Below are 27,828 nucleotides of genomic sequence, written 5' to 3'. Positions count from 1 at the left end.
GGAACAGGGCCCTGTGCCACAGCTGACAACAGCAACACTTGCTCTGCAGACTTTGCACTGAGATGAGGCACATTTAAATAACTCTGAAACTTGTCACAGATGCCAGTTCCCCTCTGCCTGATGGGGATAGGGAGGAAGGGGGCAGGTGCTACATGGGGTGAGGGTGGGGGTGCCTATGTGCCTGTTGTGAGGTTGCTGTCATTGTATGCAGTGGATCTGTGCATTATACAGGATCTGTACTTCTGGTACTGGTGAGAAATTTGTTTTGTTTCCAAGGTCTCTCCTGCTCTCTCATGTGTTTGCTCACTCACTCTCACACATGTATGCACCAGCATAGCTTGTCCCTTGCTACAGCCACGAGATACACAACTAACATTGTCCTAATTTTGTATTTACTGAACAGCAAATACTGTTGTTTTCTGGCACAGGGGCAGGAAGCAGTGTGCATCACAAGTGTAACAGTGCCAAACACCGCATCATATCACCAAAGGTTGAACCAAGGACAGGTGGGTACAGCACCCATTCAGAGGTACAAAATAACGATGTCTCTGAAGGCAAGAATGAGCACAGTCACGGCAAGGCCTCCAGCCGAGAGAAGAGGAACGGCAAAGTGGCAAAACCAGTGCTGCTCCATCAAAACAGCACTGAGGTTTCTTCCACCAACCAGGTGGAGGTCCCTGACACGACCCAGAATTCTCCTGTGTCCATCAGCAGTGGGTTAAACAGCGACCCAGATATGGCAGATAGCCCAGCTGTCACTGGTGTGTCCAGTATGGCTGTAGCATCAGTTATGGGAAGTTTGTCACAAAGTGCCACCGTATTTATGTCAGAAGTCACCAGTGAAGCTGTGTACACCATGTCACCCACGTCTGGCCCAAATCAACACCTTCTGTCCTCTGATGCAGCTGCACAAGGACTGGTACTTGCTGTGAGTTCAGATGGACACAAGTTTGCTTTTCCAACGACTGGCAGTTCAGAGACCTTGTCGATGCTCCCCAGCACTGTCTCTGAGGAACTTGTGCTCTCCACAACTTTAGAAGGAAATAGGAAAATTCCAGAAACCACCATGAATTTTGACCCAGACTGTTTTCTTAACAATCCCAAGCAAGGGCAGACTTATGGTGGAGGAGGTATTAAAAGTGAAAGCATCAATACCAACATAAGGCAGTCACCCACGACGGAACGTAGCTTCAACTTCAATACAACCCTCACAAAAGAAATTAAAACTGAGGACACATCTTTCGAACAACAGATGTCCAAAGAAGCATTTTCCTCCACTTCCGCATCTAACACTCTCACACTCAGTACTGGTTCAGGTTTACTTCCATCTGGAGGAGGTCTGAGCCCAAGTACCACCCTGGAGCAGATGGACTTCAGTGCCATTGACTCCAACAAGGACTATTCTTCCAGCTTCAATCAGACCGTCCAGAGCCCTCATGTCCATCAGACCCCTTCCCCCAGCTTCTTTCTGCAGGATGCCAGCAAACCTCTTCCCCTTGAGCAAAACGCTCACAACAATTTGAATGACACAGGTAGCTCATTTGTGAACACGTTAGGAATCTCCAGTGTGAAAACAGAGCCCTCGTCCCAAACCACTTCCAACTGTAACGGCACAGTGGAAACCAGAATAGAGTCCACCTCTTCTCTCCAGCTCATGCAGTTCCAAGCAAACTTCCAGGCTATGACTGCAGAAGCTGAAGTTCCCATGGAGACCTCCCAGCAGGCAGAAGGAAATGAAAATCTACTTAAATCAGGGGATCTTCAAGCCTGCAACACAGAACACTACTTGCAGCCTGAGGCCAACGGGGGTATCAGGAACGGAAACAACCTCCCTATTCTCCAAGGAAACATGGTACAAGGACTCTATCCCGTGGCCCATCCTAGCTTAAATAACTCCTCCAACATGGAGCTTAACTTAGACCACTTTGACATCTCCTTCAGCAACCAGTTTTCTGATCTAATTAATGATTTCATATCAGTAGAAGGTGGGAGCAATGCTCTGTATGGACACCAGCTGGTGTCAGGGGACAGTGCTGGACTGTCTCAGCCCGAAGACAGTAACAGAGCGACGTACAACCAGGCGGAAATGTGCATTCCTTGCTGCAGCCCTCAGCAAGCCAACATGCAGCTCAGCAGCACGGAGAACGGAGCCAGCACCATGGCATACATGCACGTGGCTGAGGTGGTCTCGGCAGCTGCCGCACAAGGCACTTTGGGGTTGCTGCAGCAGAGTGGGCGCTTGTTCATGGTGACGGATTATTCACCAGAATGGTCTTACCCTGAGGTAAGTCCAGGGGAACTGTTTTGTAAAAGCTTTGAAAAGGCTTTTAAAGTGTTTTTCTCGAAGTCAGAGCATTCAAGGACGCTTGCATGTCTGAGTGTACTTTTAATTAAGTACTTCATTATCCTGACAGGGCCCTTTCTTCACTTAGGAAGCACCTGAACAGAAAGGTATTGTTTCATTGAAAGCCAGGTCTTTCTCACATGATCGCTTCATGGTGCTGCCTAGGCCCAGTAGAGCAGTAGAGTTTGCAAACTGGAGCTGTTCCTTAAATTTGTCTTTGATGTTCCTAGTAGAATAATTCAAGGCCTGCACAGCCTTAATGAGTTCAGTATTTCCCTCCATCTCACTGGCCTCCAAAATCGGTCACATGCCTCATAAGCTGGAAATGGCAGCAGCACAGGCCTTACTGATGTGAAGGAATGTGTGAGGAAAGGGGTTTGAGCCACTGATGGGAAGAGAAGGTTACTCTGAATTTTTAAAAAAGGGGGGTTTGTTTTTATAGGCCCGGCCTTGGAGCACTGTTGTGTCTGTTCGGAGCTGTGCAATAACTGCACAGGGCCGGTCTCCGTGTCCCCGCAGTGCTGTCCGGCTCTCGGGGGATGCGGCCCCGTGAGGGTGATGGGGCCGCGGCCGGACATGCCCGGCCTCTGCCGAGCGGCTGCGGGCGGGGCGAGCTCGGCAGGCCCGGGCCGGTACCGGGAGGGCCGCAGCGGGCTGGCAGCGACACCGGGCTGAGAGAGGCACCGGGCTGAGAGCGGCACCGGGCTGAGAGCGACACCGGGCTGAGAGCGGCACCGGGCTGAGAGCGGCACCGGGCTGAGAGAGGCACCGGGCTGAGAGCGGCACCGGGCTGAGAGCGGCACCGGGCTGAGAGAGGCACCGGGCTGAGAGAGGCACCGGGCTGAGGGTGGCACCGGGCTGGCAGCGACACCGGGCTGAGAGCGGCACCGGGCTGAGAGAGGCACCGGGCTGAGAGCGGCACCGGGCTGAGAGCGGCACCGGGCTGAGAGCGGCACCGGGCTGAGAGAGGCACCGGGCTGAGGGTGGCACCGGGCTGAGGGTGGCACCGGGCTGAGAGAGGCACCGGGCTGAGAACGGCACCGGGCTGAGAGAGGCACCGGGCTGAGGGTGGCACCGGGCTGAGAGAGGCACCGGGCTGAGGGAGGCACCGGGCTGAGAGCGGCACCGGGCTGAGAGCGGCACCGGGCTGAGAGAGGCACCGGGCTGAGGGAGGCACCGGGCTGAGGGTGGCACCGGGCTGAGGGTGGCACCGGGCTGAGGGAGGCACCGGGCTGAGAGCGGCACCGGGCTGAGGGCGGCACCGGGCTGAGGGTGGCACCGGGCTGAGAGAGGCACCGGGCTGAGGGTGGCACCGGGCTGAGGGTGGCACCGGGTTGGCTTCGTACCCCCGGGCTGCCGCCGCCCGTGCCCGGCTGTGTCGCTGCCGGCTGCCGCCGCCCGTGCCCGGCTGTGTCGCTGCCGGCTGCCGCCGCCCGTGCCCGGCTGTGTCGCTGCCGGCTGCCGCCGCCCGTGCCCGGCTGTGTCGCTGCCGGCGGTCGCCGCCCGTGCCCGGCTGTGTCGCTGCCGGCGGCCGCCGCCCGTGCCCGGCTGTGTCGCTGCTGGCGGCCGCCGCCCGAGGGCAGCACGGCCGCGGGGAAGGGGCGCCGGGCGCGTTCGGCCGCGCTCCTCCCCGCCGTGGCCTCTCCTGTCATCCTTGGGTCTCTCCCTTTTTTTCCCTCACAGGGAGGAGTAAAAGTCCTGATTACCGGCCCGTGGCAGGAAGCCAGCAATAATTACAGCTGTCTGTTTGATCAGATCTCAGTGCCTGCATCTTTAATTCAGCCAGGGGTACTGCGCTGCTACTGCCCAGGTAAGGAGCGGTGTTCTCCTACATCTGGTGGTTTCAGAGCCTCATCGTGTCATATATACGTACAAAAGTGCATAGGCATCGAGAAGATTTTCCTTTTTCTCTGAGCAATTTAGTGTGAGAACAGCAATTTGGCATCTTGATTCATCACAACAGATCACAACAAATACTATTTAGAGTCTCTGAATTAACTTTAAAATAATTATTTGAAATTATTTAAAATAATTCTAAGCATTCCTTTCATTTTGAAAGAGCAGATTAAAGAAGAGCTGTTATTCAGCGTGTACTCACTGCTCTGCTGACTCGATTTGCCTACATTTTGCCCTTTGCTGCTTACAGCATGGGAGCACCTCTAATCTCCCCACTGAGATTTTCAATAGTGATGGCCCTCAGTCTATGACTTCAAGTGGATGCAGAATAACTTGGTTTCATTGCTAGGCCTCAGCTTTCCACTGGGAAATGCAGTGAGGCTGCTCAGTCTTTAGAAACATAGGTGATTCTGCCTTTTGCCAGAACATCCCATTAGATGACTTTTAAGCTTAAAATCTCCATGTTTGAATATACCAGTTGGTATTTTTGACTTTTGAATTGTCTACTCACAAAAATACTGTTTGGCACCCTGCCAGCACCCGTCAGCCCAATACTTAGCACATGGGATAGCCACAGGATAATTTGTTCCTAGCTGGGGGTTTCTGCAGGGAGTTCTTTGTCTTAAAACACGTATTTTTCTTTCAGCTCATGACACTGGGCTTGTGACTTTGCAAGTTGCCTTCAACAATCAGATCATCTCCAATTCTGTGGTATTTGAATATAAAGCCAGAGCTCTGCCAACCCTGCCTTCCTCCCAGCATGACTGGCTGTCCTTGGACGGTAAGAAGTTTGTGATATTCCTTAAGAAAGCAGACCAAATATAAAACTCTGAATGACAGAGCAGCTCCTGCTGTGGAGGGATGGAGCAGAGCAGGTTTGTCCTGACAGGAATGGCTGTGGTGATGTTATTTAAATCCTCTCACTGAAAAGTCTTATTAGTTCAGTTGGTGTGATTAAAATGCTTCTGCCTTTTAAACAAGGTGACAAAGGAGAGGGCTTTTTTTGTCTGAATAGAAAGCTGATCATACTGCCCAGTTTCTAGATGGACAGAAGGATTTACCCAGGAATTGCCTTTCTTTCACTCTGAAACTTGAGCTTGTTTAGAAAAATGTGTGCTTATTTAAGCAGAAAATTAGGAGATAGTGAGGCATGTACAAGGGGAACATGCTGAAGAAGTTAGGATGGTACATTTCCAAAGAGAAGCATGGAGACCCAGAGCACTGAGAGCACTGTGGGTATTGCAGAGTGGAGAGAGGTTTGTGATGTGGCTGCAGAGTCACAGTTGCAAACAGAAATAGAACTGGCTCTTAACAATGTACACAAAGTCTTATGTTCAGCATCAGAATCAAATTTGCTTGACTTGTGTGGATTTAAGAGTCTGTAGGTGCTTTTCATTGCTGCTGAGGCCTCCCGCTGCCTGTGGAGTGTAGCTGATAGCGTGTGATGGTGATTGATACTCAGCTGTTAGCAGTCTCTCCAGGGCTGGCATGCCAAGTGGGTAGGGTTTGAATCCCTTGTTTGACAGTTCCCTCAGTGTTGCTGAGCTCAGAGAAGCTGAGAAGGTGGCTGTGAGTGCTGTCTCTGGTGTCCCTGCAGTTTCTCTAGGTGCTCTTGGTTAGCAGCCCAGCTCTCAATTAGAGGTTGTTATGCTGTGGTGATGGTGGAAGGGAGGGGGACTGCAGCAGTGAACAAACTAGGGCATTGCTAACAGGGAGGGGAAAAAAAAGGTAAGAGGACCACTGCATTGCAGAGGCCCTTCAGGGAAAAAGACTGAATAATTACAGTAACCATGACTTATCCGAAGCCTCTGCCTTGATGCGCAGTGCTCCAAAGGGAGCAAATTACACTGTTATTTAAAGGACCAGCTACATCTTCTCATTTACTGTTAGAGAACAAATGTTAGCTTAGCTAGCCAAGGTAAAAACTAGTGTGAGTTGATTCTATCAATTGAATAAATACACAAATCCCTGACTTCTCTGTTTGCTTTAATTTCCCTGCTTAAAATCCTTGCCTTCCTGACTGTTCCGTAGTCTTGAGGGAAGATTTTCGAGGAGTGTTTGTAGTCACAAAATGCTGACTAGAATTTAAAAATTCTTTTTAATTAACTCAGTGTAACACTCTGAGTTCCTTTGCACTGTATTGTTAAAGTGCAGTTCATGATTCCAGCTGGAATGACCACTGCCAGAGAGATAGAGTTAACAGCCATACTCCAAGAACACCCTGGGAAAAGAACAAGGAATTTCCATCTCATCTAAGTTTAGATAAACAATTCCCTTCCATAAATTTCTCTAAAATAAAGTCAAAATCACTCTTTATGTGGACTCTGTTTTCAGTGACAAAAATCACTTATTTTTTTTGAGCACAACCCAGGTACTGGTCTTTGGGATCAAGGAGCAGTCCTGCTAATGATTGGGAAGGGTTGTGAGACCAACTCCCACCATGCTCCTGTTTCCAGGACTGAATTGAGTCAAGTCTAGGAATGGGCAGAGAAGGAGTTTGAAGGCAGCATGTTCTGTGCCATCCTCTGAAGGGCTCCTTCCCTCATCAGTGTCTGCTGTGCCATGAAGGATTGTGCACCCTCTTCTGAACTATACAGATATACTCGTTTTATTCTGAGTTTTCCTTATTTCACACCATGGATGAGTTAGGTCTTTTACAAATGGACAGTTGACACCAGCTGCTGATGTTCTTGCATTTTTTCTAGTTAATTAGAATAGTGGCATTCTTTCTTTTCAAAGTAAACCTTTTCCTCATAAAGAAAGCACTCTCATGTGATCCTGATCTCTGCTGATCAACTTGGCAGCCTTTTCTGTTTTCTATGTAAAACTCAGTTCTCAGAAGCCATTGTCTGCTTTTATAGCTTTTTGACCTCACTTTTCATTCATTGTCTATAGAAAGATACTTTTAAGGAAAAAAAAGTCGAATGAAGCTTGAAGAACTGAAGGCTGAGCTAAAAGGCAGAGATGATCTCATGGCAGATGCATAACAAATTATAAAGGCATTTCAGTACAGATTCCCAGTGGAAAGCACGTGTGTTTGCCCTCTGCAGAACCCTTTGCTTTCATAAAGTATCTGTAGAGATGGTGTTTCCTTGGCATGGGACCTGATCAGAAATTCCAGGGAAATGGCTCTGAGTGCTGTTGGCATTACACTTATGCATCTGCAGGAAAGAGGAGAGAACCTAAAAATAGGGGCAGGCCATGTGTGTACTGATGAGTCAAGTGTGTATGGGTTGGACAAGGGTGTGACTGGTACTGAATGTAAATGGCACTGACGCAGGAGCACCTGACAGGCAGCCTTTCAACACTGCTGGGTTCTCAGTTTGTGATCTGGCTGTCTTTCCCAGCTGGAGAACATAAAAAAAACCGGGGGGGGGGGGGGGGGGGGGGGGTGATGCTTTGTGTCACTTGTGTTAGTATGACGTGGCCGTAACGGTGCTATCCAGACTCTCACTTGAGTGTGGGATCATCAGTGAGCAAACAGCGTGTGTGTGCTACCTGTGGCATTTCACAGTTTGACAGGTGCATGATTCCTGTACGGTGGTAATGTTCATCTCCAAAACCCACAGCACATGTCTGTTTAGTGGGACCAGATGCCCTTCTTAGCATGTGACAAGGTGCAGGACACCAGAGTCGGGTAGGAGAGATGTGTTCAGTATCAGTGAATGTTTTGCAGCCATAAGAGACTTTCGATAGGAAAAAAGTGTATGTTGATAAACAGTATCACTGTTTTTCACTCCTCTTTCCATTTGGGGAAAGGTGACTGGTGTTTACATCTTGGATGTCACCATAAAAGATTATCTGTTTGGGTTCTCTCTGGGAGGAGGGATGAATGTTTTGTACCATGTTACAAAGCTGTGGTACGGCTTGTACATGAGCATTGGTAGAGGACACAGATATCTTGATAGGAGCTATCCAGTAAACTTCACAAGCTTCTATTCATCCTCCCCTCTACTGACTCCTGTGTAGTATGGAGGCTTTGTTGTTTCTGTTATATTCCTGCTGACATGTACTTGCTGACTTTTCCCTTTTGTGCACTATTATTAAGGACACTGTTTCAGGGACCCAGTCTCCTACTGCTCTGACTGCATTTCCCAGACTGTCCTTTTCCATTTTGAACATAATGTGATTGAATTGAGGCAAGGACTGTTTCATTTCCTATGCAGTGTTGTTTTCTGGGCCAGCCTGACTTCATGGTCAGACGCGGGATTCCTCTGGGAAGCCGTGCCTGTTTTCGGGCCGATGACTGACTGCCCTGCTGCCCCGAGGAGTCTGCCCGGGAGCCCGCACAGTCTCCGAAATTCTGTCCGCTTTTAATGTCCTGTAAATTTGCCTTATTAGAGGAAAAAGTTCAAACACTGTGCGTGTGGCGAAATGAGGAGAACTGCGCGAATGAGCGGGAAGGTGACTCGGGGATGGCGCGTCCCGTGTGCGGCACGTTCCGGGGCGCGCCGGGGGCGGTCGGTCGGTCGGTCGGTCGGTCGCTGGGTCGGTGCCCGGTGCGGGGCCGCTGTAAACACGGCGGGGCCGCCAATGGGGCCCGGTGACGTCAGGGCGGGGCGGGCCCGGCGGCGGGCGCGGAGCGGAGCGGAGCGGGAGCGGGGCAGGGCCCGCCCGGCCGCGCCGTGCAGACAATGGGAGGCGGCAGCCGCCGCCGCCCGCCCGCAGCCGCACCGGGCCGGCGCTGAGCGCGGGGCGGGGAGCCCGTCGGACGCGGCCGGCGTCCCGCCATGGGGGCGGCGGGGGGCCCCGGCGTGGGCTGAGGGCGGCGGCGGGACCCAGCACCACTGCTCTCGCCTCGCGAAGTGCCCGGGCTCCCCGGGGCAGGTGCCGGCCCTCCGGGACTTGCGGGTGTGAGAGGGTGTCGGGCTCCGGGATGGCTCCGTGGGCGCGCCCGGGGTGACCGCGGCGGCCGCCGATTCCCGGTCCCTGCCTGACCCTCCGCCCGGGACTGCCTTCGCCGGCCGCCGCCGCCCCCGGGGTGTTTGTCGCGGCGCAGGGCGAGCCGGGGGGCGGGCGGCAGCCGTGGACCGGCCGCGAGCTCTGGGGCGGCGCCGGCCCCGGGGCGGGCGCGGGGCGAGGAGCGGTCCGCCCGTCCCCGCGTGCCGGCCCCTGCCCCCGGTAGCCCGCTGCCGACCCCGGCCCCGCGGCCCCAGCGCTCGGGCAGCGATGCTCGCGGCCGCTGAACGGCGCCCGGGCTCGTCCTCCGCCGCGGCCGGCCGGGCCGCCCCGAGCCCCGGCTATGCCGGCCAGCATTAGCCCGTCCGCTGCGGCCGCCGGGGCGCGGGGGGGGCACCGCTGAGACCCGCCGGCGCTGCGACAGGACGGCGCGGCTCCAGTTGGCTGCGAGGATGCGAGAGACGACAAGCAGGTCTGGGGGGAGCCTGCTCTGCCCGCCCCTGCTGCGGGGTCTGCGCCAGATGCTGGCTGGAGACTCCGCCGATGCCTTGTAGACTCCCAGGTCAGTCCTCTGGTGCCAGGTGTTGTCACATTATTTACCTGGAAGCAGGTAGAGGGACAACAGAGGGGTCCGGGACCCCCGGCCGTTGCAGGTGGACGTGCACATGTGACAAAGTACTGCTTTCAGTAAGTATTGCAGGATATAGTGTTGCGCAGTGCTTGTTTGGGTTTAAATCTGCATGCTTCTGTGTTGTGCCTCACTCCGCTGCACTTCCACAATGACTGCACGCCTTGCTGCTCGCTGTGCCCCGCTTCGCTGTGCCCCAGCCGCGGGACGCGGTCGTGTTTTCATGTGCTCGCCCTCCTTGTTGGTCCTCAGCCCCTCCCGAGTGATGTTGCGATGCAGGCTCAGAGTTGTGGCAGCACTTTAATTGTAGCATCACGTGTACAGCAGGACACATTACATCGGAGCGCCTCCAGCTCACAGCCTCGTGTTCTGAGCTGGCAAGGCACAGGAGGTCGGTAGCCCAGACCTTTTTGGGGATCTTAGGGATGCTGGAAGCACACGTCTGCTCCGCGCCACGTTATTGGAAAACTTGTTTTGCAGCGTGCTTTGCCAGAAAGAGCGGGACTAGGAAGAGGACATCAGGAGACTGTGTGGACTGCTCGCAGTTTTAGATGGGGTAAACATGACTGATGTCAGACTTGATGAAAGCTTCCAGCAAAGGAGGTCTCTGTCTTGCTTGCTGACCTGTTCCAGTGCTTCAGTGTTTTGTAGCTCACAGCAATTCCTATTTATCCAACTTTGCAGTAAATAGAGGACATTTTATAGCATGCTGTTCTTCTGTGTGGTGATTTCAGTGTGAGTATTTTGACTCTTGAGGTTGCAGATGTTATGAGAGAAAACTTGGGTTAGAATTGTTACCCTGTGCATACATAAATACCATACACAGTACTGTAAGCACAGATACTGCATAGTATGTCATGAAATGCTTTTTTTCCTGTTTGTAGCCCCTTTAGCATGTAGCCCTTGGAGGAGGAAATCTCCAGGAGCCCTGGGTAGTAGCACTGAGCAGGTGAGCAGCAGCACAACATGTTCTCCCAGGCTGTTGCTCTTTGCATACATTCAAGAGCATTTTTGCTGTACATTTTTCATAGTATTGGCACCCATCTGATCGGTTTCTGACCTGAGGTGCAGAGACTGACCTTAAGCAGCCCAATTTTTATACAAATTACAAAACAGCGCAAGAAGTGATGTCTTTATCAGTGTGCCTTACCTCTAAAATATATAAAATACATGTGGCATGTTTAAAACCTTCATTTCCTGAAGCAGCTGTTCCTGGATAGCATTAAAATCTTGCCCTCCCTAAGCCTTGGGGAAGAGAAGCCTGAAAAATAGGGCAGCAAGTGCTTTATTGCTGTTGGTATAGAGACTGCCACTTGGGGAAGAAGTCAGCCTGAGCAACCCTCCTGCTTCTCTTTGGTAGTAATGGCATGATAAAGTAGAGAAGTACTGTGTTTTGAAGGAGCACTGGCTACTGGGGGTGACACAGAGGAACAGAGTAATCTCAGATGGCACAGGAGTATTAGCTGAAGTCCTACAGCACTGGAAGAGCTATGGGAGAAGTGTTGGCAGTAAGAAGTCATGCCTTGGCAGGTGAATTAATGGCTTAAAATCACTGACAGTACCTGTGTGTGCAGGTCTGGATGATTTCATCATTCCTGCCCATGTCCAGTGGCTTTCATTTCTTGGGTAAAAGCATGAGGTTTCTTCAGCTGCTGCTTAGGCTCAGAGTGTACAATAGAGTGTTTTCCTCATCTCATACCTCGGTAGTTGTGGCATTTCTCACTGATCAAGAGCCCTGGAAGTGACCTGCCTTATTGACATAGGCATGCATTAGTCCTAGAATATGAATTTTAAATGCTTTCATTTGCTGGTAGAGACCATGACCTGTAACAACTTATTGCTAAAGAGGGGTTCTCATAAGTGGTGTTGAGGATATAACCACAGTTTAATTTCAGAAATGGGTGTTCCTGCAACAATGCCGTCTCAGAAATCAGCAGTAAATGATCAACTTGATACTGCAACATTAAAGATGCTCGGGATTTGTACTGTACAGAAGAATTGAGCAAGATTTTATAGACCAGGGACAGATGATCTGCAAAATAGAAACAGAGCAGTGGTACTGTGAGTGATGTGGCCTTAGACTGCTTCCATCCCCACCCACAGCTTGTGCTGGAAGAGAGAATATGGTGAGAGAATTCTGGCTTGCTCTGCAAAACAGAAAAACGTCTTCATGCTGCATGGCTTTTTTTACAGTGTTCAGCTGTCACACTTGTTCAGTTCAGTCTGTGTGTGCTCATGCAGGGAACGATTTAACACAGAAACTGCTGGTAAAGAAGCAGCACAGGCTGAGAAGTCAAAGCCCTCAGAGTGGCTCCTCCACACCAGAGTATCTAAACACAGTGCTTGGGAACACGTGCAGATGCAGGTCTCACACACCACTGTTGGCTCAGTGTTTAGAAATCTGTGGGGGAATAATTAATGCTGGGCAGATGCAGCCCCAGTGGAATGTGATCAGGACCGTCATCCTTTAGTCCTTCCAGGCAGATACTGTTATTTTGGTTGTACAGCATGGCAAAAACCTCCAGGGGGGAGTGTGAAAAAAGAGCAAGTATTGTTATAACTGCTTGCAACTAAGAACTGCCAATTTGCTTTTCATCTGTATTTTCAGCAGTATTTCCCCTGTAATAGTTCTGGCTGCACTGCCAAGTTGTGTGTGGCACAGACAGTTTCTTGCTGTGTGAAGCTTGCTTGGCAAAAGAACTAAAGATCCTTTGGGATGTGTTCTTGTCTGGTACAGCAGTGTGCAGAGCTTAGAAAAGCATCTCTCTGTGCTCATTTTTTAAAATTGGCCTGTTAAGCAGAGGAGGGCTTGTCCCTTACTGCTGTGCCTTGCTGTTCTCTCAGCTCTGTGCCCTGGGCCATGGTGGTGTTTTGGGTGCCGCACAAAGGAAGTGCGGAACTGATGTTTGATGGTGTGCCTTTACTGCCTTTACTACCTGTTGTAATAAAGTGTGGGCAGAGGCAGTGCTCTGAGCTGTGCCTGCCCATGGGGGGACACTGCGTGCACAGCTTAAAACCAGAAATTCTGCTGTTGGAAGAGGCTTTGGGTTAGTGAGGAGGGCTGTGCAGAGGAGGGGCTCGCGGGGTGTAGGTGAAGTGTTTGCAAGTGCTGTGTTTTATCTCCCCTGTCAGCACAGGGTCTGTGCAGCCAGGAGCTGTTACCAGGCTGCACAAGGCACGTGCTTCTGCAGCCTCCAGTGGAAACTTGGGTCACGTAAATGGCTGGCATCTGTTCAGATTCTTACTGAGGAAATTCAGTATTTATTGGAGAACGCTGAGGGAGAAAATGGAGGTGTGGCTTCTAGAATCTTGGAGATGAAACTAACACCTCTGTTCCTTGTATTTTCCACTCTCTGTGCCTGCTGTGGTGGCTTATTGAGCTGTTGGTACAGTTCTGCTTTAAATTCGTTGTGAAGGGATCTGGGTTCAGAAAACACCGCTGGATTAAAACAACCCTGAAACAAATGAAACAAATTCGTAATGTTAAACAATATCCAGGTTGTTTGGGTGTAACTTTGCAAGCATACAAACTGTAACATGCTGGTATAAGCAACCCTGTATCCTTGGAGGATTTGTACCAGAATTGTTCTGCACCTTTAGATATGTTCAGTGCATTACCTGCTGTCACTAACTGTGATCAGTAGTAGGCTCTCTCACAATGCAGATAAAAATGAAGCTTGTTCTGCACTTAAAAGATGGTTTGTGTTTTTTAGGGAGGTGAGTATGAAACTCAAACCAATTGCTTAGTACTGGTCAAAATCTGACCTCTCAGCCCCTCCCTGCTGGGACACTTCAGCTCCCCTCAGGTTGCCACCACCTCTCCTTGTTATGCTAGTGGAAGTACAGTGAGAAGTAATTTTGGTGTTACATTGATACTGTTAAAATTTAAGAAGAATAATTTCCATGAAAGATACAGTGTTCAGAATATTTTCTGTGTAATTATTCTGTGTCTTGGAGATACAGAAGTGTGGTTATTTTCATCACCTTTGGTGGAGGAAGCCTTGAAGAACACCTTCAGAAACAGTCTCTGTAGTTTCCTAAAGAACATTAAAATATTTCTTAGATTGATATGTAATGGAAAAACTCAATAAATGCACAAATTGGAATGTCTAACCTTTTAGCTTGCAAAAAGGTATTAAATTCTATTATCAAAAGCAGAATTTTTGGGCAAAATCTTAAATATGTGAATATGTTTCTATCCATGTGGATCTTTGTTGCCTTTGGACAGAGTGAGGGTGCTTCCAGTGCAAAACATTTCCTTGGACTGTTTAGATTTCCTGTAAAATGTAGCAGGAGAAAAGCTTATTTGGACAGTGATTTTTATGCTGTTGAGCTCTCATCTTCAGTGCAGTCCAAGAGACTTGCTTGTCATGAGATCCTCTGCTGGCTGTAAAAGACAAGAATGTGGAAACTCTTCCTGTAACTTCAGTGCCTCTTAAGCAGGTGGCCCTGCAGAGACCCCTGAACTGAGCAAGAGAGAAAATATTCTGACTAGAAAAATAAGAAATAACACAGTCTTGGACTTCTCAGAGTGATGGCTGCAACATTCAGCCCTGTGGCTCTTGTAGCCCTTCTCTCAGGTGTTTCAAGGTACAGTTGTTGGCTCATCAGCAGTGTGTGAAAAAGGCTAGATATGGTCCAAAATGCTGCTAATCTGCTGTGTGTTCAGGGCTGGGGTGGGAGAGGAGCGTTTTGCTTCGTTGCTGAGTTCAGGAGAAACCTTGAGGGAAGGTGTTCTCTCTCACACTCCCTCCCTGGCCCCCTGCCCCTCCTTTTTTCTTTTTTGTGGTTTGGTTTGGACATTTTTGTTTGTTTTGGGGTTTTTTTTGTTGTAGGGTTTTTGTTGTTAGTTTGTTGGGGCTTTTTGTTTGGATTTTTTTGGTAGATTAGTGCAGTGCATGCACTTCAAGGGACCAGTTCCTTTTGAAAGGGACATCCTGGTGTAATTTGATACTAGAGAGTAATGAAAACACTATACATAAATAATTTTGGAGTTGTCATCAGTTGTGGCTTGCTTAGGCACCAGTTTTGGTCACCTGGAAAATGGGCATCTTAAGGGCATGTTCCCTACCCTGCTGTCCCACTTACCTGGAACTTTCTCCTTTGGGGGCACACCCTGATCTGGGGAAATTCTGGTGGTCTCTTCTAGACACAGAGGGCTCTGGCTCTGTCCATGCTATGCTGCCGGTCCAGAATCTTTGTTTCTACTTCTCATTTTACCAATAGCAGCCTATTTCTAAAATGCCTGATCTGCTCAGAACCAGATAGTCCTGCCCTTAGGATTTTCTAGGAGCACTGCCAGGTGTCTGAATAGGAATACCTGGGAGCACCAGATGTTTGGAATTCTGTTTCCTAAGAAAATTTCCCTGCTTTCATTTCTTTGGTTTAGTGTTTCTGCCTGAGGACAATGGTGGGTGAGAGGTGTACCTTCGGTAACTTTAGTTTTCTGACAAAAAACTGACAGGAAGTATCTTCAGCTTTGGGTCAGGAAAGGTGGAGGCTTCACTCGTTACAGATCATAGAGCACAGAGAGCAGAGCCTGGAAAATAGTCACAAACATAGGGCCCTCCATTTCTGTTCCACAGTGGTTTCAGATTGAAAAAAAATAAGGGGGGGGGCAAATAGTAATCTGTACTTCTGCATTTTGCTGGAATTATTTTCTCCTTTAGTTTCCAGGTGTACAGAATTATTCTCTCTTGACCCCTAAACGAGTAGGAGCAAATCCCAGAAGCTTGCAGCCCTGAGCTTGTTTGGTTTATTACTCCAGTTGGAGCCAAATCTCTTCTTTTAAAAAGATGCTGCTTGTGCCTGTACAAGGCTGAGGGCTCAGGTGTGATACCCAGCATGGCTAGCTGCTCTCAGCTCTGATAAATGCAAGTGCTGGTACCCAGCTAGGGAGGGTGGCGTTACCTGTGCGGAGCAGAGCCGGTCCCTGCAGCGCAAGCGTGGCCGCATTTCCAGGTGCCCGCGCTGTCGCAGCTGTGTGTGCACAGGCCTGCACGTCTCTGCCAGTCTCTGCAGTGGACGTGCTCCGCCTGGCAATGGGGAGGGAGGAGACAGCGGTGTGGACTGCACTGCAGCACACTGCAGCACTCCTGGAACAAAGATTCAAACAGGGCTTGTGCTGCTGCCGTGTGCTGGCCGCAGCTGGGGGACGGGGCCCTGACATCAGCGCCGTGGGTGTTTCATGGTACAGCTGCCAGTCCTTTCCCTTTGCAATTAACGGGACAACTGAAGGATTAGTAAGGCGCTAATAATAAATCTTTTGGACTAGTGAGCTCCTCTCTTGACATGAGGCTGGATGGGAGGTGCCGGCCACAATTCTTTGACCCTGGCTCTTGAGCAGCCAGAGTGGGATGCAGAAGCTGGCCAGAAGGGAGTGGAGCTCTCTCCTGCTGTCAGACCACAGCAGTCTCTTGGTGAGAAGGGGGTGTCTCCAGCCAGTGGAGCTGAGCAGTCCTGTACCAGTGATCTGCAATGTGGTCCTTAGTGCAGTACAGCAGAGATCCACATCTCTCCAATACCTTCTAGTGAGAGCTGTGCCTTGGAGTGCAGCATATGAGTACTCCTACAGCCTTCCAGGGAGGGCTCTGTGTTCTTCTTGGGGAAGACTGACATGTTTAAAACTTCATCAGAGCTTGTCTATTTTGGTGCACATAGTCCTTTTGCTGTCAGTGGGCTCAGTTCTGCATTTATGAGTATTCTGCACCCCCACACCATCTCTATGGATGCATGAAACTGAACAGTATGAGGGCTGTTTCACCCTTACAGTTTACTAACTATGCTCTTAGCATGATAGCAAGATTCATTAAATGTTCCCTATCTACAAAACAGTCCTGCCCAGCTTCACATGAGCTGCATGAATCTTATCCCTTATGGGTCACAGGACAGAAGGAGCTCTGCGTTTGTAGCCATTCCCTCTGACTGACCCTATCCAGAGAACCATTGCCTCAGTTGATCTCTATGGCATCAGATTAAGCAATGATTTGTTAATCTGTCTGAACCTCCCTGCTCTGTCACTCCAGCCTTAGTAGCCATAGGAGAGTGCTATGTTACAATGGAACAAGGGGGAAAATGAGTAACACAGCCCTGAGACCTCTGCAGGGACCAGAGGGCTCCAGAGTTGCACAGCTTTCCAGGGGATTGTCAGTGCCCATATGCTGATTTCTGGTAGTTCTGTTTCTGGCACTTGGCTGAAGCTGTTTTCCAAGAAAGGGAGCCTGCCAGGGAGGGAGCAAGTGCCCTGTTAAAGGCTCCTTTTTGTAAGAAGAGGAGTCTTTTTCTTCCAGGTACCATTATTGCATTATTCCAGGAGACAAGCCAGGTTGAATTCAGGACTCTTGTGAAGTAGGAGGTGACTCTAAAATGGCAGGTGTGATCCTAGTGAAATGCTGTCTGAATGGGTATATCTGCTTAGAGTTTGTGTTTTGAAAGACTTTGCATAACCCCTACTGTAGTGTGCATACAGCTGGATTCACAAGGAAAGGGATTTGTCTTCTGCCTATATTTTTCATTTTTCTGTCTGTTTTCTGTAAGGAAGTTCTCTGGAATTGCAGCCAAAGGGTTGCTGAAGGAAGTTGAAGAGCTAGGATACTGCAGGGCAAGTGTGTGTGTGTTTGCAAGCAGAGCAGATCTCTATCACTTCCAGGATAGCTGTTTTTGACTTCCTGTAGTTGGCTGTCAAAACCTGAGCTTCCTTTCCATGGACATGTCCTCACTCTGGCTTTCCCCAACCTAGATAACCAGTTCAGGATGTCCATATTGGAGCGACTTGAGCAGATGGAGAGGAGAATGGCTGAAATGACAGGCTCCCAGCAACACAAACAAGGAGTAGGAGGCGGGAGCAATGGGAATGGGAACAGTGGAACACAGGTGCAGGTATGAACCCTTCTGTATCCATACACAGCTTTGTGCTTTCTTAGCAGAGATTTTTTTGGGGGGTGGGGTTTGAAAAGGGTCATAGTTTATCTTAGGTAACAAGTCTGGTTTGTGGGTGTCTAACAGCGGTGGGTTTTCGGTCGCATTTGCCACTCAGTACTCGTAGAAGTGGAAGGCTGGCTGTTCAGGGCAAGCTGTGGCTCCTCTCCATGGTTAAACTGGGATGTGTGTGGTGTTTCAGTGCGTTTCTGGGACTGGGACCCTGGGCAGCTGCTTTGAGAGCCGCGTGGTGGTGGTGTGTGAGAAGATGATGAGTCGTGCGTGCTGGGCAAAGTCCAAACACTTGATCCATTCAAAGACTTTCCGAGGAATGACGCTGCTCCATCTGGCCGCTGCCCAGGGCTATGCTACTCTCATCCAGACCCTCATCAAATGGCGGTAAGACCCAGCCTGCTGGACTGTGGGGTGTCACTACAGGCATGGCAGGAGCATACATAAACTGTGCTCAGTCCACATTTCTGGATGTCTTGTACAAAGAGACAAGCCCCTGAACTTGTTCCCATGCCCCGATCTGATGGGACCTGTCTCTTGAGAGCGAATCCAGTCGCTGGATGTATCATGCTCTTCATGTCTGTGGTGGGGGCACTGTCTGTAGTAAATGCACATGCTGTGGGCATATGTGTGGTGCTTTGTATAAATCTGTTCTTAGGCAATAATCCTGACATAGCTACAGAGCATCATTCCTTCTCTTGTTTCCCCTGCAGCACCAAGCATGCAGACAGCATTGATCTGGAGCTGGAAGTTGACCCTTTGAATGTGGATCATTTCTCCTGCACTCCTCTGGTAAGAGCAGGATTTGAAACTTCTGAGAGAGCTGAGGGCCCTTTGGGGATTTCTTTCTGATGTGTTATTTTCCTAAAGCATTTCACTCTCTGGAGAGTAGGTGTTCTGTGTGTTCCTGCTGCGTACATGGTAAGACATGGTACTATCAGCTTCCTGGCATTTTGTTGAGAGAGAGCACACAGAACAAACCTCTGTCATTGAGAAACATAAGGAAGGGGGACAGACAGATGGTTCTGGTTAGTGTTTTATGCAGAATCTAGTCTCCACTATCATGGTGTGGAAAGGACTTTATATGCCTTCTTTCACATTGTCCTCTGTGATTGTTTAACTGTAGAGGTGGTAAAGTTAAAAAGTATCTTGGTCACTGGAGTCTTGGAATCATGAATGAGAAGTTCGGTGAGCAAAAAGCCAGAACAGATAGAACCAGAACTGCCAGTTTACAACTCGGAGTATGGATTTTATTGTTCCTAACCTTTGGTCCTGTCTGCATGTTTCTGACCTCAGAGATTCCTTTGTATATGAAGCTGTTCTGTCTCTGCAGTGATGTCAGTGTCACAAAAAAAGATCAAAAGAAAACAAACTGTCAGCTTTATTTGTCAATTGGAGGTTTCTCTGTCGTAGGAGAGAATAGTATGTATTCAGTCCTCTCTGTTGGCCTTTTGTTGGGTTGGGACATTTATAAATGTAATCTGCTGACTTTGAGTATGTCATGATGTTGTTTATCAGAAGACTTTTTCCTTGAGCTGAGACCAGACTCCACTGCATTAGTAAGAAAGGAGAAGGCAGGTCTCCCAGTGGGTCAGTTACCTTTTCTTCTTTAGATGTGGGCATGTGCCCTGGGCCACATGGATGCAGCTGTTGTGCTGTACAAGTGGGACCGCCGAGCCATCTCCATTCCGGACTCCCTCGGGAGACTGCCTCTGGCCATTGCTCGGTCTCGGGGCCACGTGAAGTTGGCAGAGTGCTTGGAGCAGCTACAGCGGGATGAGCAAACTCAGCTTGGGCAAAACCCCAGGATTCAGTGCCCCTCCAGCACAGACTCCAACACAGAGAACTGGGTGTCCCAATGGCACAGTGAGCTTGTTGCCTCTCAGGAGCCTCAGAAGGGAGTCACAGTGATTTCCAGTACAAACACAGGTAAAACATCCTGGAGGGCATGGTCTGTTCTGCTGACATTTAACATGTGAAAATATGGGGGCAAGGAGCTCACCTGGGCAGCAGGTGCCACTTGTGGCCTTGCTTTGGAAAGATATGTGTATCTTAGGAGTGGTTGAGACGGTATCCTCCCTGGGTGGTTGTTACTCCCTTTGCACATCCTCTCAGGTGTCCACAGGGCACAGCACAAACTTTGGCCCGAGGCAGAAGCTGTCGATGTTCCTATAGCAGTGAGTTGTGTGTTTAGTTTTGACCACTGATCTGTTTGTTTACAGAGCTGAGGCGGCCAAGATCAGAACCTTCCAGCTATTACAGCAGTGAGACTCAGAAAGATTGCCCTGCACCCAAAAAGCATAAGCTGAGCCCTGAGTATTTTCAAGCCCGGCAAGAGAAGCTGCTTTCCACTGCACTGAGCCTGGAACAGCCAAGCATTAGGAAGCAGAACTCCGGCTCCAAGCAATCCTCCACTGAGACAATCAGCCCCAGTGAAGGGCTGAGGGACTATGGCCGGGAGCTCTCCCAGCACATCCCAGAAGTTACTGGGTACCGGGGCTCCGGCAGCCAAGCAGGCATCAAATGGAACCCAAAAGACATTTATATTGGTGTGTCTGCAGTGCAGGTGGCAGGGAGCCAGAAGGGCACTGCCCTGGGGAAGGAAGCTGTGGCCCATCGGCTGCGCCAGCGGGAGCAGATGAATGTGTTGATGATGGCCGACAGGGAGATGGTGGATGCAGAACTCTTGTCCTACAGGGACAACACAGGGGATGAGGACTGTTTACACCACATGGATGAGCTGCAGGTAAACACACCCACAGCGCCAAGATCAGCAGTCTCATAGAGCACAGAGGATCCTGACCGTGAGAAACTCCCATGGAGGCCTCTAGAGACTCTGAATTGTGCTTTGAGGAAGGAGGGGGTCACACAGTCAGTGTAAACTTCCTTCCATTTCAACACAGATATGAAGGCTAATGGTTAGCATTTAGGGTTGTGCACTGGCATACACTTCAACAGCATACAGAATGCACAAAATTGTTTGCAGTTGTGCAAAGAAAAAGGAAAAAGCAGAGCCTGATCACAGCAGCGTATGTGACTCAGGTGGCCAAATAGTCCTGTGGGAACTGGGCAGCAGTCCCCACAAAGAGAAGATATGACAGAGGTAGTGCTGTGGTTGCAGGCCAGGCTTCTGCACTTCAGAGGGAAGAATAGGAAATGGGAGAGACAGTGGGTTTGGGGAAGGAAGAATCCCACTGTGTATGGAATAGAGGAAATAAAAATAAAACAGAAGCAGGAGAGACGTATGAGAAATAGTCACTGCAAGAAAGATGCTGTGGTTGTCTGAGCAAATGGGTGATGGGAACACAGCCTCACCTGTTCTGCCTTGGCATCTCTAAATGTTCTCATCTGGCTGGTGTAACATGGGTGAAGCAGAGCATTGCAGAACAAGAACAGTTCTCTGTTCTCCGAGTTGAAAATACCTGTGGAGCTTGCTGAGCTGAGGGATATCATTCAGAAGGATTCCTGACAATGTTTTGTCCAGAGTTCTTTAACTTCTCTTGATGTGCCTTTATTGTCCTGTCGTGCTCTACTGCACATCTCAGCAAGAGAGCAGCAAAGTCACTTTTCCTTTGGAAGTAACATGCTGGTGACAGCTGTAGAGGGAGGGCCCAGAGACCTTTCACCAGACCTCTTGGGCGCTTCATAAAGGAAAAAAAAAGAGGTCTGGGGAATATGAAACCCTGCAGAGGCAGAAAAGCAGATGAGCACTGGTTAATGGATTTCTCTCCACTGCTGAGACAAACAGGAGACTCCAGCTTCCACAGGTTTGGGCAAAATGGGGAATTCTGTCTAATGCTGTGCTATAACACACATGGAAGCACAAGGCACGTCCTGCCAGGGAGCTAAAGTTTGCTGTTCTTTCCCCCTTGACAGGTGAACATGATGACACTTGCAGAGCACATTATTGAAGCTACGCCTGACAGGATCAAGCGGGAGAATTTTGTGCCAATGGAATCGCTGCTGGTGGAGAGGACAGACAGTGCTGCCATGAGCACCACCATGAGCTGGCTGGCCAGTTACCTTGCTGACATCGATCACTTACCCAGTGCTGCACAGATCAGGTCAGTGAGAGGTGGCTGCTCTGGGTTTTGGTGTGAGTGCTGGGCAGCACGTTCTGTCTCTTCAGCCTGCAGGTGCCAGTTCTCCGTGAGACTCACTTCTGGTCTTGCAGGCCCAGGCACACTCTTGTGCTTAGATATGTGGTTGCCAGCACAGCTAAAAATTCATGGAATGGGGGTTTCACTCCAGCACCACATCTCTGCAGTGCTGGATAGGCAGGCTCAGGGGTGTGGGATGTTGCTTGGAGAGAGGGAGGGGAGCATAAACTTCTGTCTTGAACTCAGAAATGTTGTTGTCCTTATCTGTGATGCCAGCCCAAGCGCTTTGTAAGCCAATAATTCCTACTGTGATTGATATTTCAGAAGTCTGTATAGTGAACCCCTGACCCCTTCTTCGAACACCAGCTTGAGCCCTGCAGGCTCACCAATCAGTGAAATAGCTTTTGAGAAACCCAGCCTTCCCTCGGCAGCAGACTGGTCTGAATTTCTGAGTGCATCCACCAGCGAGAAGGTAGAAAATGAGTTTGCACAGTTAACTCTGTCTGATCATGAGCAGAGAGAACTCTATGAAGCTGCCAAACTCGTCCAGACAGTATTCAGGAAATACAAGGTATGTGGCCCAAATGTCCAGTGTCTTCCTTGATGGGTGTGTGAGAGAGAGTATCATTTATTACAAACCAAAACATGGGTAATACCCACTCTGGGGACAAAAATACAGTAGAAACTGTATGTCATAACCTCTTCAATTCTTCTGACATTAGCTTGTTGATACTTGCCCAACAAGTACTGCATGGGGAGTGTGTGCCATGCCATGGCACACCTGCTGTGCCAGAGCAGCACTCACAAAGCACATCCTCAAAATGTACCCCTGAGGCTCTGCTTGCTTGCCCATTTGGTGTAAAGGTGCCCACTTTGAAGGTTTTGTTCCTTATGTGAGTTGACAGCAGAGACATCTCCAGGAAATGCCTAGGCCTGAGGTGGATCAGGTAGTGTTGACAGGAGAGGTTTGCCCTGTGAGCAGCTGAGAGCCACATCTGGGTTTTGGTGCACTCTGACTGATGCTGCTCCTTTCTTTCTCCACTCAGGGTCGTCCTCTCCGGGAACAGCAGGAGGTGGCTGCTGCTGTTATTCAGCGTTGCTACCGAAAGTACAAACAGGTAATTGAGACAGTGAAATTTTATGAAGCACGTGTAAGTGTAAGAACTTGAAAAGGGAAGAAGAACTGTGTTCTGAATCTTAGTTTTGGAGGGAGTCCTGGAAATTTGTTTGTGATATTGCCTGTGTTTTTGCTGTGAGATGGAGGGCTGTGATGTATTCCATATATTGGCCTTTATGCATGCTGCGGCCTGAGGAGACTGCTCTCCGACGAGTTGCTTGCCAAATTTCATTGTGAAATTGAAGTTGGTTTTGCCTTTGATAAAGGTGAAGATGAAAAATAGGTTGTTTTGTTTTGCACATTCTAAACTTTTAAACTGTGGGAAGTCACATGTTGTAGCTTGATGTAAGTTTTTCCAGGACTGAGACTCTTCTCCAGACTCTGGTTGGAGACATGTTTTCAGGCTGAGTTCTCAACCCCAGAAAAAGAAGATACCTCTCCTTTTTGGATTTTGGTTGGGATTTTTTTTTGTTTTGTTTGTTGTTCTTGTTGTTTGGTTTTGGGTTTTTTGGTGAGGACTAGAGCTCACATCCCTCTTTGCACTCTACCCTGCTAGACACAGTCTAATGCCTGGCAGCATGTTAACAGAAAGGGAGGCAAGGCACCTGTGCTCTTTTACAACCCTCAAAAACATTTATTTGGGAAGTCTTTCTAGTGTCAGGTGACTGCACTGTGGTTCACATCCAACCCATCACATGGCTTTCATTCTGGAGTGATGCTCCCTGTAGAGGGGAAGCTTAATTCATTTCAAAAACTGCTTGACAAATTGCTTTGTCTTGGATCCTGGAATCACTTCTTTTTGAAAGAAGATTGTTTGGGTCTTTTTGTTTTGGTTTTGTTTTTCTTTTAATTCTTTATTTGCGGAACTAACATTAACTATATATTTTTCTGTTTCTCCCCAAGCTTACTTGGATAGCCTTGAAGGTAATACAAATACAAACACCATGGGTCACTGACTTTCACACTCAGTATAAACCAGGAGAACCTGGCATTTTGGGGAAACATTTTAATAGTATCCACTAATAAGTGCCTGTGATTGAGAAATTACTGACAAACCAGACTTTCTGGGAGTTGTGTGGGGACTGCTGTGCCACAGTTGCATCAGCTCTCATGAGCAGGGCTGGGCTGAGCTGCTTGGGAGGGTTTTGCAGCCAGTTTCCAGAGGACAGGCTTTCTTTTAGTGTCACTTGGTGACCTTTGCCTTGGCATTTGGGGAGCACAGAACATTTATCCCACCCGTGAGCCAATGTCCTCTGCATTCTGCTTGCGTGGTAAAGTATTTTGGCCATTCATCTTTGGAATACTTGTGCTGAATTCCACTGGAATTGTGCTGAAGACCAGCATCTCAGTACATTGCTGCTCATGCTGGAGGCAAAACTGTTGATGCCAGCCTTAAACAGTCCACAGTAATTCTCTGCTGGAAAGATGGGTTTCCCAGCTGTGCAACATCATGATCTCATCAGATTCTAGAATCAACTGAGCTTTTCTCAGGGTTACCAGGAGGCAAGGTGTGCTTTTCCTGGAGAGAGTGTGTCCTTGGGGTGATAATCCATCCACAGCTTCCCCCTGCCCTGTGGTTTTGTGAGGACTGTTCCGTCAGCACAAGTGGGTTGAGCTCTGGGACACAGAGCTTGCCAAGGCTTTCCTCTTTGGGGAGGAGTTTAGGTGACATCTCCACTGATCCCCTTCCCAGAAAGAAGGGAACAAGAGGAGGACAGGGCACAGCCACTCAGGTCTTAGAGCTGCATGCAAACATATTGGGGTCTGGTCTATGCAGTGACTGCTAATTTCTCTTTTATGTGCTTTATTCCTCTGATCTGTTACTGCACTGATCAGCGTGGGTTTGTGACTGGATTGGAACAGTCACAGCTCACAGCACGGTTTTGTATTTAAACCCTTCTGTTCAGGGGTTCGTAACTCAGCCACAGAAGTCCCATCTGGGCCAAAACGTTCAAGGAGAACCATTACCAGCCCATGAGTGGACTTATTTAAAACAGCAAATTACAAATCATAATCTGATCCGTTAATTTAAAAATGTTAAAAAGAAAAAAGAAGAAAACAAACACAAAAAAAAATTAGTAATGGCAAAATATAACTGCTCCTAATGACTGCTTCAATTCCAAAAAGTGAAATTTGGTAAATGGTGGTCTGCGATGGTATTGAAGGATTTTTTGCTTTGAGGTTATGTTGGGAGGGTTGTTTGTTTGCTTTTGGGGTTTTTGGTCCCAGTAGAGTGGAAAATACTGAGATATGTTAGGACATTACCCTGTTTGGGGCAGTAGCTCTGACTCATCTGTCTGATAAAGTGAGCAGAAGTCAAAGCTGATAAAATATCCAGGAGCAATAGACACATCAGTTTTGAAAGTACTAAAACTTACCAAAATAAGATCAGCAAACACTGAAAACCTCTTTTATAGTAATCTGAGTACAACTTCTGTATTCTATATTTCCATTTTAGAAAGGACTTAAAAATATGCGTGAGTGCACATGGTTTCTGTTAAGTGTTCATCATCGTTCATGCTGTCAGAGGAAAGGAATGTAGAATAAAGATTTTCTTTTTTAAGAGTTTGTGCCTGCTTTACTAGGAATTACAGGGCTAGAAATAATACAGTGCTGTATGGAATTTGGGAAGTGTGTGACTGCCCATGCAAATCTGTGAGTTCATTGGATGCTTGTTACAGATTTCTAATGAGATTTAGTTTTGCCTGTGACTTGGGCTCAGTATTAGATTTATAACTGTTGTGGTTTGGGGGGTTTGTTGGGGTTGTTTGGTTTTCAGGAAACATGGTGACAGACATTTGTTGCAACAGGACAAGTGGTAATGGTTTCAAACTAAAAAGAGGGTAGGTTCAGATGAGGTACAAGGAAGAAAGTTTTTACAATGGGGCTGGTGAGTCACTTGCACAGGTTGCCCAGAGATGTGGCAGATGCCCTATCCCTGGAAACGCTCAAGAGCAGGCTGGATGGGGCTCTGAGCAGCCTGATCTCCTTGAAGATGTCCCTGTTCATGTTGTGGGGTTAGACTAGATGACCTTTAGAGATTCCTCCCAGTGCAAGCTATTCTATGATTCCATTAATCCAGTCAAACTATTCCACAGGCAGTAAAACCTGATTTTCTTGATGCAGACTAAGTTCTGCCCTAATCTTACAGTTGTTCCAGTTTGCTGTCACCATTTTCTTACACAACTCCCAGTCGGGGAATAGATACTCACTCACTTATCACCGCATCTTAGTGGCTCAAGAGCCTTTCACTGTAGGAACCTGCTTCTTACTGGTCTTACTGGGATGCCTCAGCTTCTCTTTGTTTCTGTTGTAGTATGCACTTTATAAAAAGATGACGCAAGCTGCCATTCTTATTCAGAGCAAATTCCGAAGTTACTATGAGCAGAAAAAATTCCAGCAGAGCCGACGAGCCGCGATGCTGATCCAGCAGTACTATCGCAGCTACAAAGAGTGTGGCAAGAGGAGGCAAAACCGTCGGGCAGCCACCATCGTACAGCAGAAACTCAGGTGAGCCCTGGGGCTGTTGATGCTGTTGGGGTCTTTATATATTGTTTTTATGCTCTTCGAGGCTGTGCTGTGCTTCACAGACAAAGGCCAGCGGGGAAAAAGGACTGTGGTTCGTAGGATAATTAATTATTCTTGCATTTAGTAGTGTTCTCCCCGGTTTTGCCTACACTTCAGTGTTGGGGTTTTTTGTGTTTAGAAGCAGTCTGCTTACCAAGAAGCAGGATCAAGCTGCTCGCAAGATTATGCGGTTTTTACGACGCTGCCGCCACAGGTATGACACTGTCTCTTGGTATCTGCCCTTCCTTAGAGCAATGTGACAATATTCAAGTGTGTCTGCAGTGAGTGCAATGTGGGTGTAACAGAACCAGCTCACTACAGATCTTTTAATCAAAAGTACAAAACAGAGCTGTTTCCAAGATGCACTGTCAAAAAGGAAATCTCTAACTTAAGACTGTTGCTGAAAGTGAATTGTGTACAGCACCATTGCTTATAATGTAAAACAGCCCAGGTTGTTTGACTTTAAAAGCTGACCTTGAGGAAGTCTAAAAAAAAAAGCTTTTAAATCATAGCTGCAGCTTCTGAGTGCCGCCCAAAACATTCATTGCATGTGGGAAAGTGCAAAAAGTGATGACATCTGGTGTGTGCTGGAAATGCCTTTGGTTTGGTCACAGAATCGTTTGGTTGGCTCTCCTCAAGTGCGTGTTCTCTTCATTGTGGGTAGGTGGGATGTGGCAGCAGAGCAGGGCAGGTTAATTCACCTCAGCCACTCCACAGACACCAAGGGAACCAGCTCCTGCCAGCGTGGGAGCAGCACAGGCTTGCCAGAGTGCTCCCCTGAGGCAGCCAGCACTGCCATACCAGCAGGGTGTTTGCTGTGGTTTTAGCTGAAAGGATCCCCTACGTGAGCAAGTTGCAAACTGGGACTTTGCCTAGACAGTGGTGAATCCTGATGTTTCTGACTCTGCCCCCTCCATTCTCACTACCCATGCATTTCATCCATTCAGGAGCTGGTCACACCTGATGCATTTTTGAAGCATGTTTAGTTCAGTCCAGTGACATTTATCAAGGAGAGCTCTTAGAGGCATGTGATAGACTCCTGATTTTAGAAACAGATTCAGTCCTTATTGCAGGATTTCAAAAGCTGCCCTTTGCAGGAGGTCAGTGTGGCTCATGCTATGGAAGTAGGTTCTGTGGGAAGTAACATGTGGACAAGAAAGAGGGCTTTGTATTTCCCAGGCTGATTCCAAGTGCTCTTGAAACAGCCACAGTCATTGATGAAGAAGCCCAAGCGACTTCTCACTTTCAGCAGGGCATATGGAAGAGACCAAAGGGGTTGTTTTGTTGTGTTTGTTGTGCAGCATGTCCTGGAGGCTCAGAACTTCTGTATCCTCTCAGATCTGCTTGA

The 27,828-nt window shown here is 48.7% G+C and overlaps 1 protein-coding gene across 8 annotated transcripts in view; it reads left to right on the top strand.

The window, feature by feature from the left end:
- The window catches only part of CAMTA1 (calmodulin binding transcription activator 1), a 234,096-nt gene that overhangs the window by 189,797 nt on the left and 16,471 nt on the right, over positions 1-27,828 (top strand). For 4 of the 8 annotated variants that reach the window (XM_040084649.2, XM_040084648.2, XM_040084647.2 and 1 more), the window contains exons 9-22: positions 429-2,284; positions 4,028-4,154; positions 4,887-5,021; positions 17,506-17,645; positions 17,887-18,083; positions 18,410-18,488; positions 19,310-19,625; positions 19,919-20,442; positions 21,573-21,760; positions 22,121-22,367; positions 22,843-22,914; positions 23,817-23,837; positions 26,230-26,423; positions 26,620-26,694. In XM_040084649.2, coding sequence (XP_039940583.1) covers positions 429-2,284; positions 4,028-4,154; positions 4,887-5,021; positions 17,506-17,645; positions 17,887-18,083; positions 18,410-18,488; positions 19,310-19,625; positions 19,919-20,442; positions 21,573-21,760; positions 22,121-22,367; positions 22,843-22,914; positions 23,817-23,837; positions 26,230-26,423; positions 26,620-26,694 — 4,171 coding nt within the window. The remainder of the gene's footprint in view (positions 1-428; positions 2,285-4,027; positions 4,155-4,886; positions 5,022-17,505; positions 17,646-17,886; positions 18,084-18,409; positions 18,489-19,309; positions 19,626-19,918; positions 20,443-21,572; positions 21,761-22,120; positions 22,368-22,842; positions 22,915-23,816; positions 23,838-26,229; positions 26,424-26,619; positions 26,695-27,828) is intronic. The other 4 variants (XM_040084652.2, XM_040084651.2, XM_040084653.1 and 1 more) reach the window with 2 other exon arrangements.

This window comes from Hirundo rustica, chromosome 22 (assembly GCF_015227805.2).
Source record: "Hirundo rustica isolate bHirRus1 chromosome 22, bHirRus1.pri.v3, whole genome shotgun sequence".
Taxonomy (NCBI): Eukaryota; Metazoa; Chordata; class Aves; order Passeriformes; family Hirundinidae; genus Hirundo; species Hirundo rustica.
Note: the sequence above shows the minus strand (reverse complement) of the source record. Positions and strands in the feature narration are given on the sequence as shown.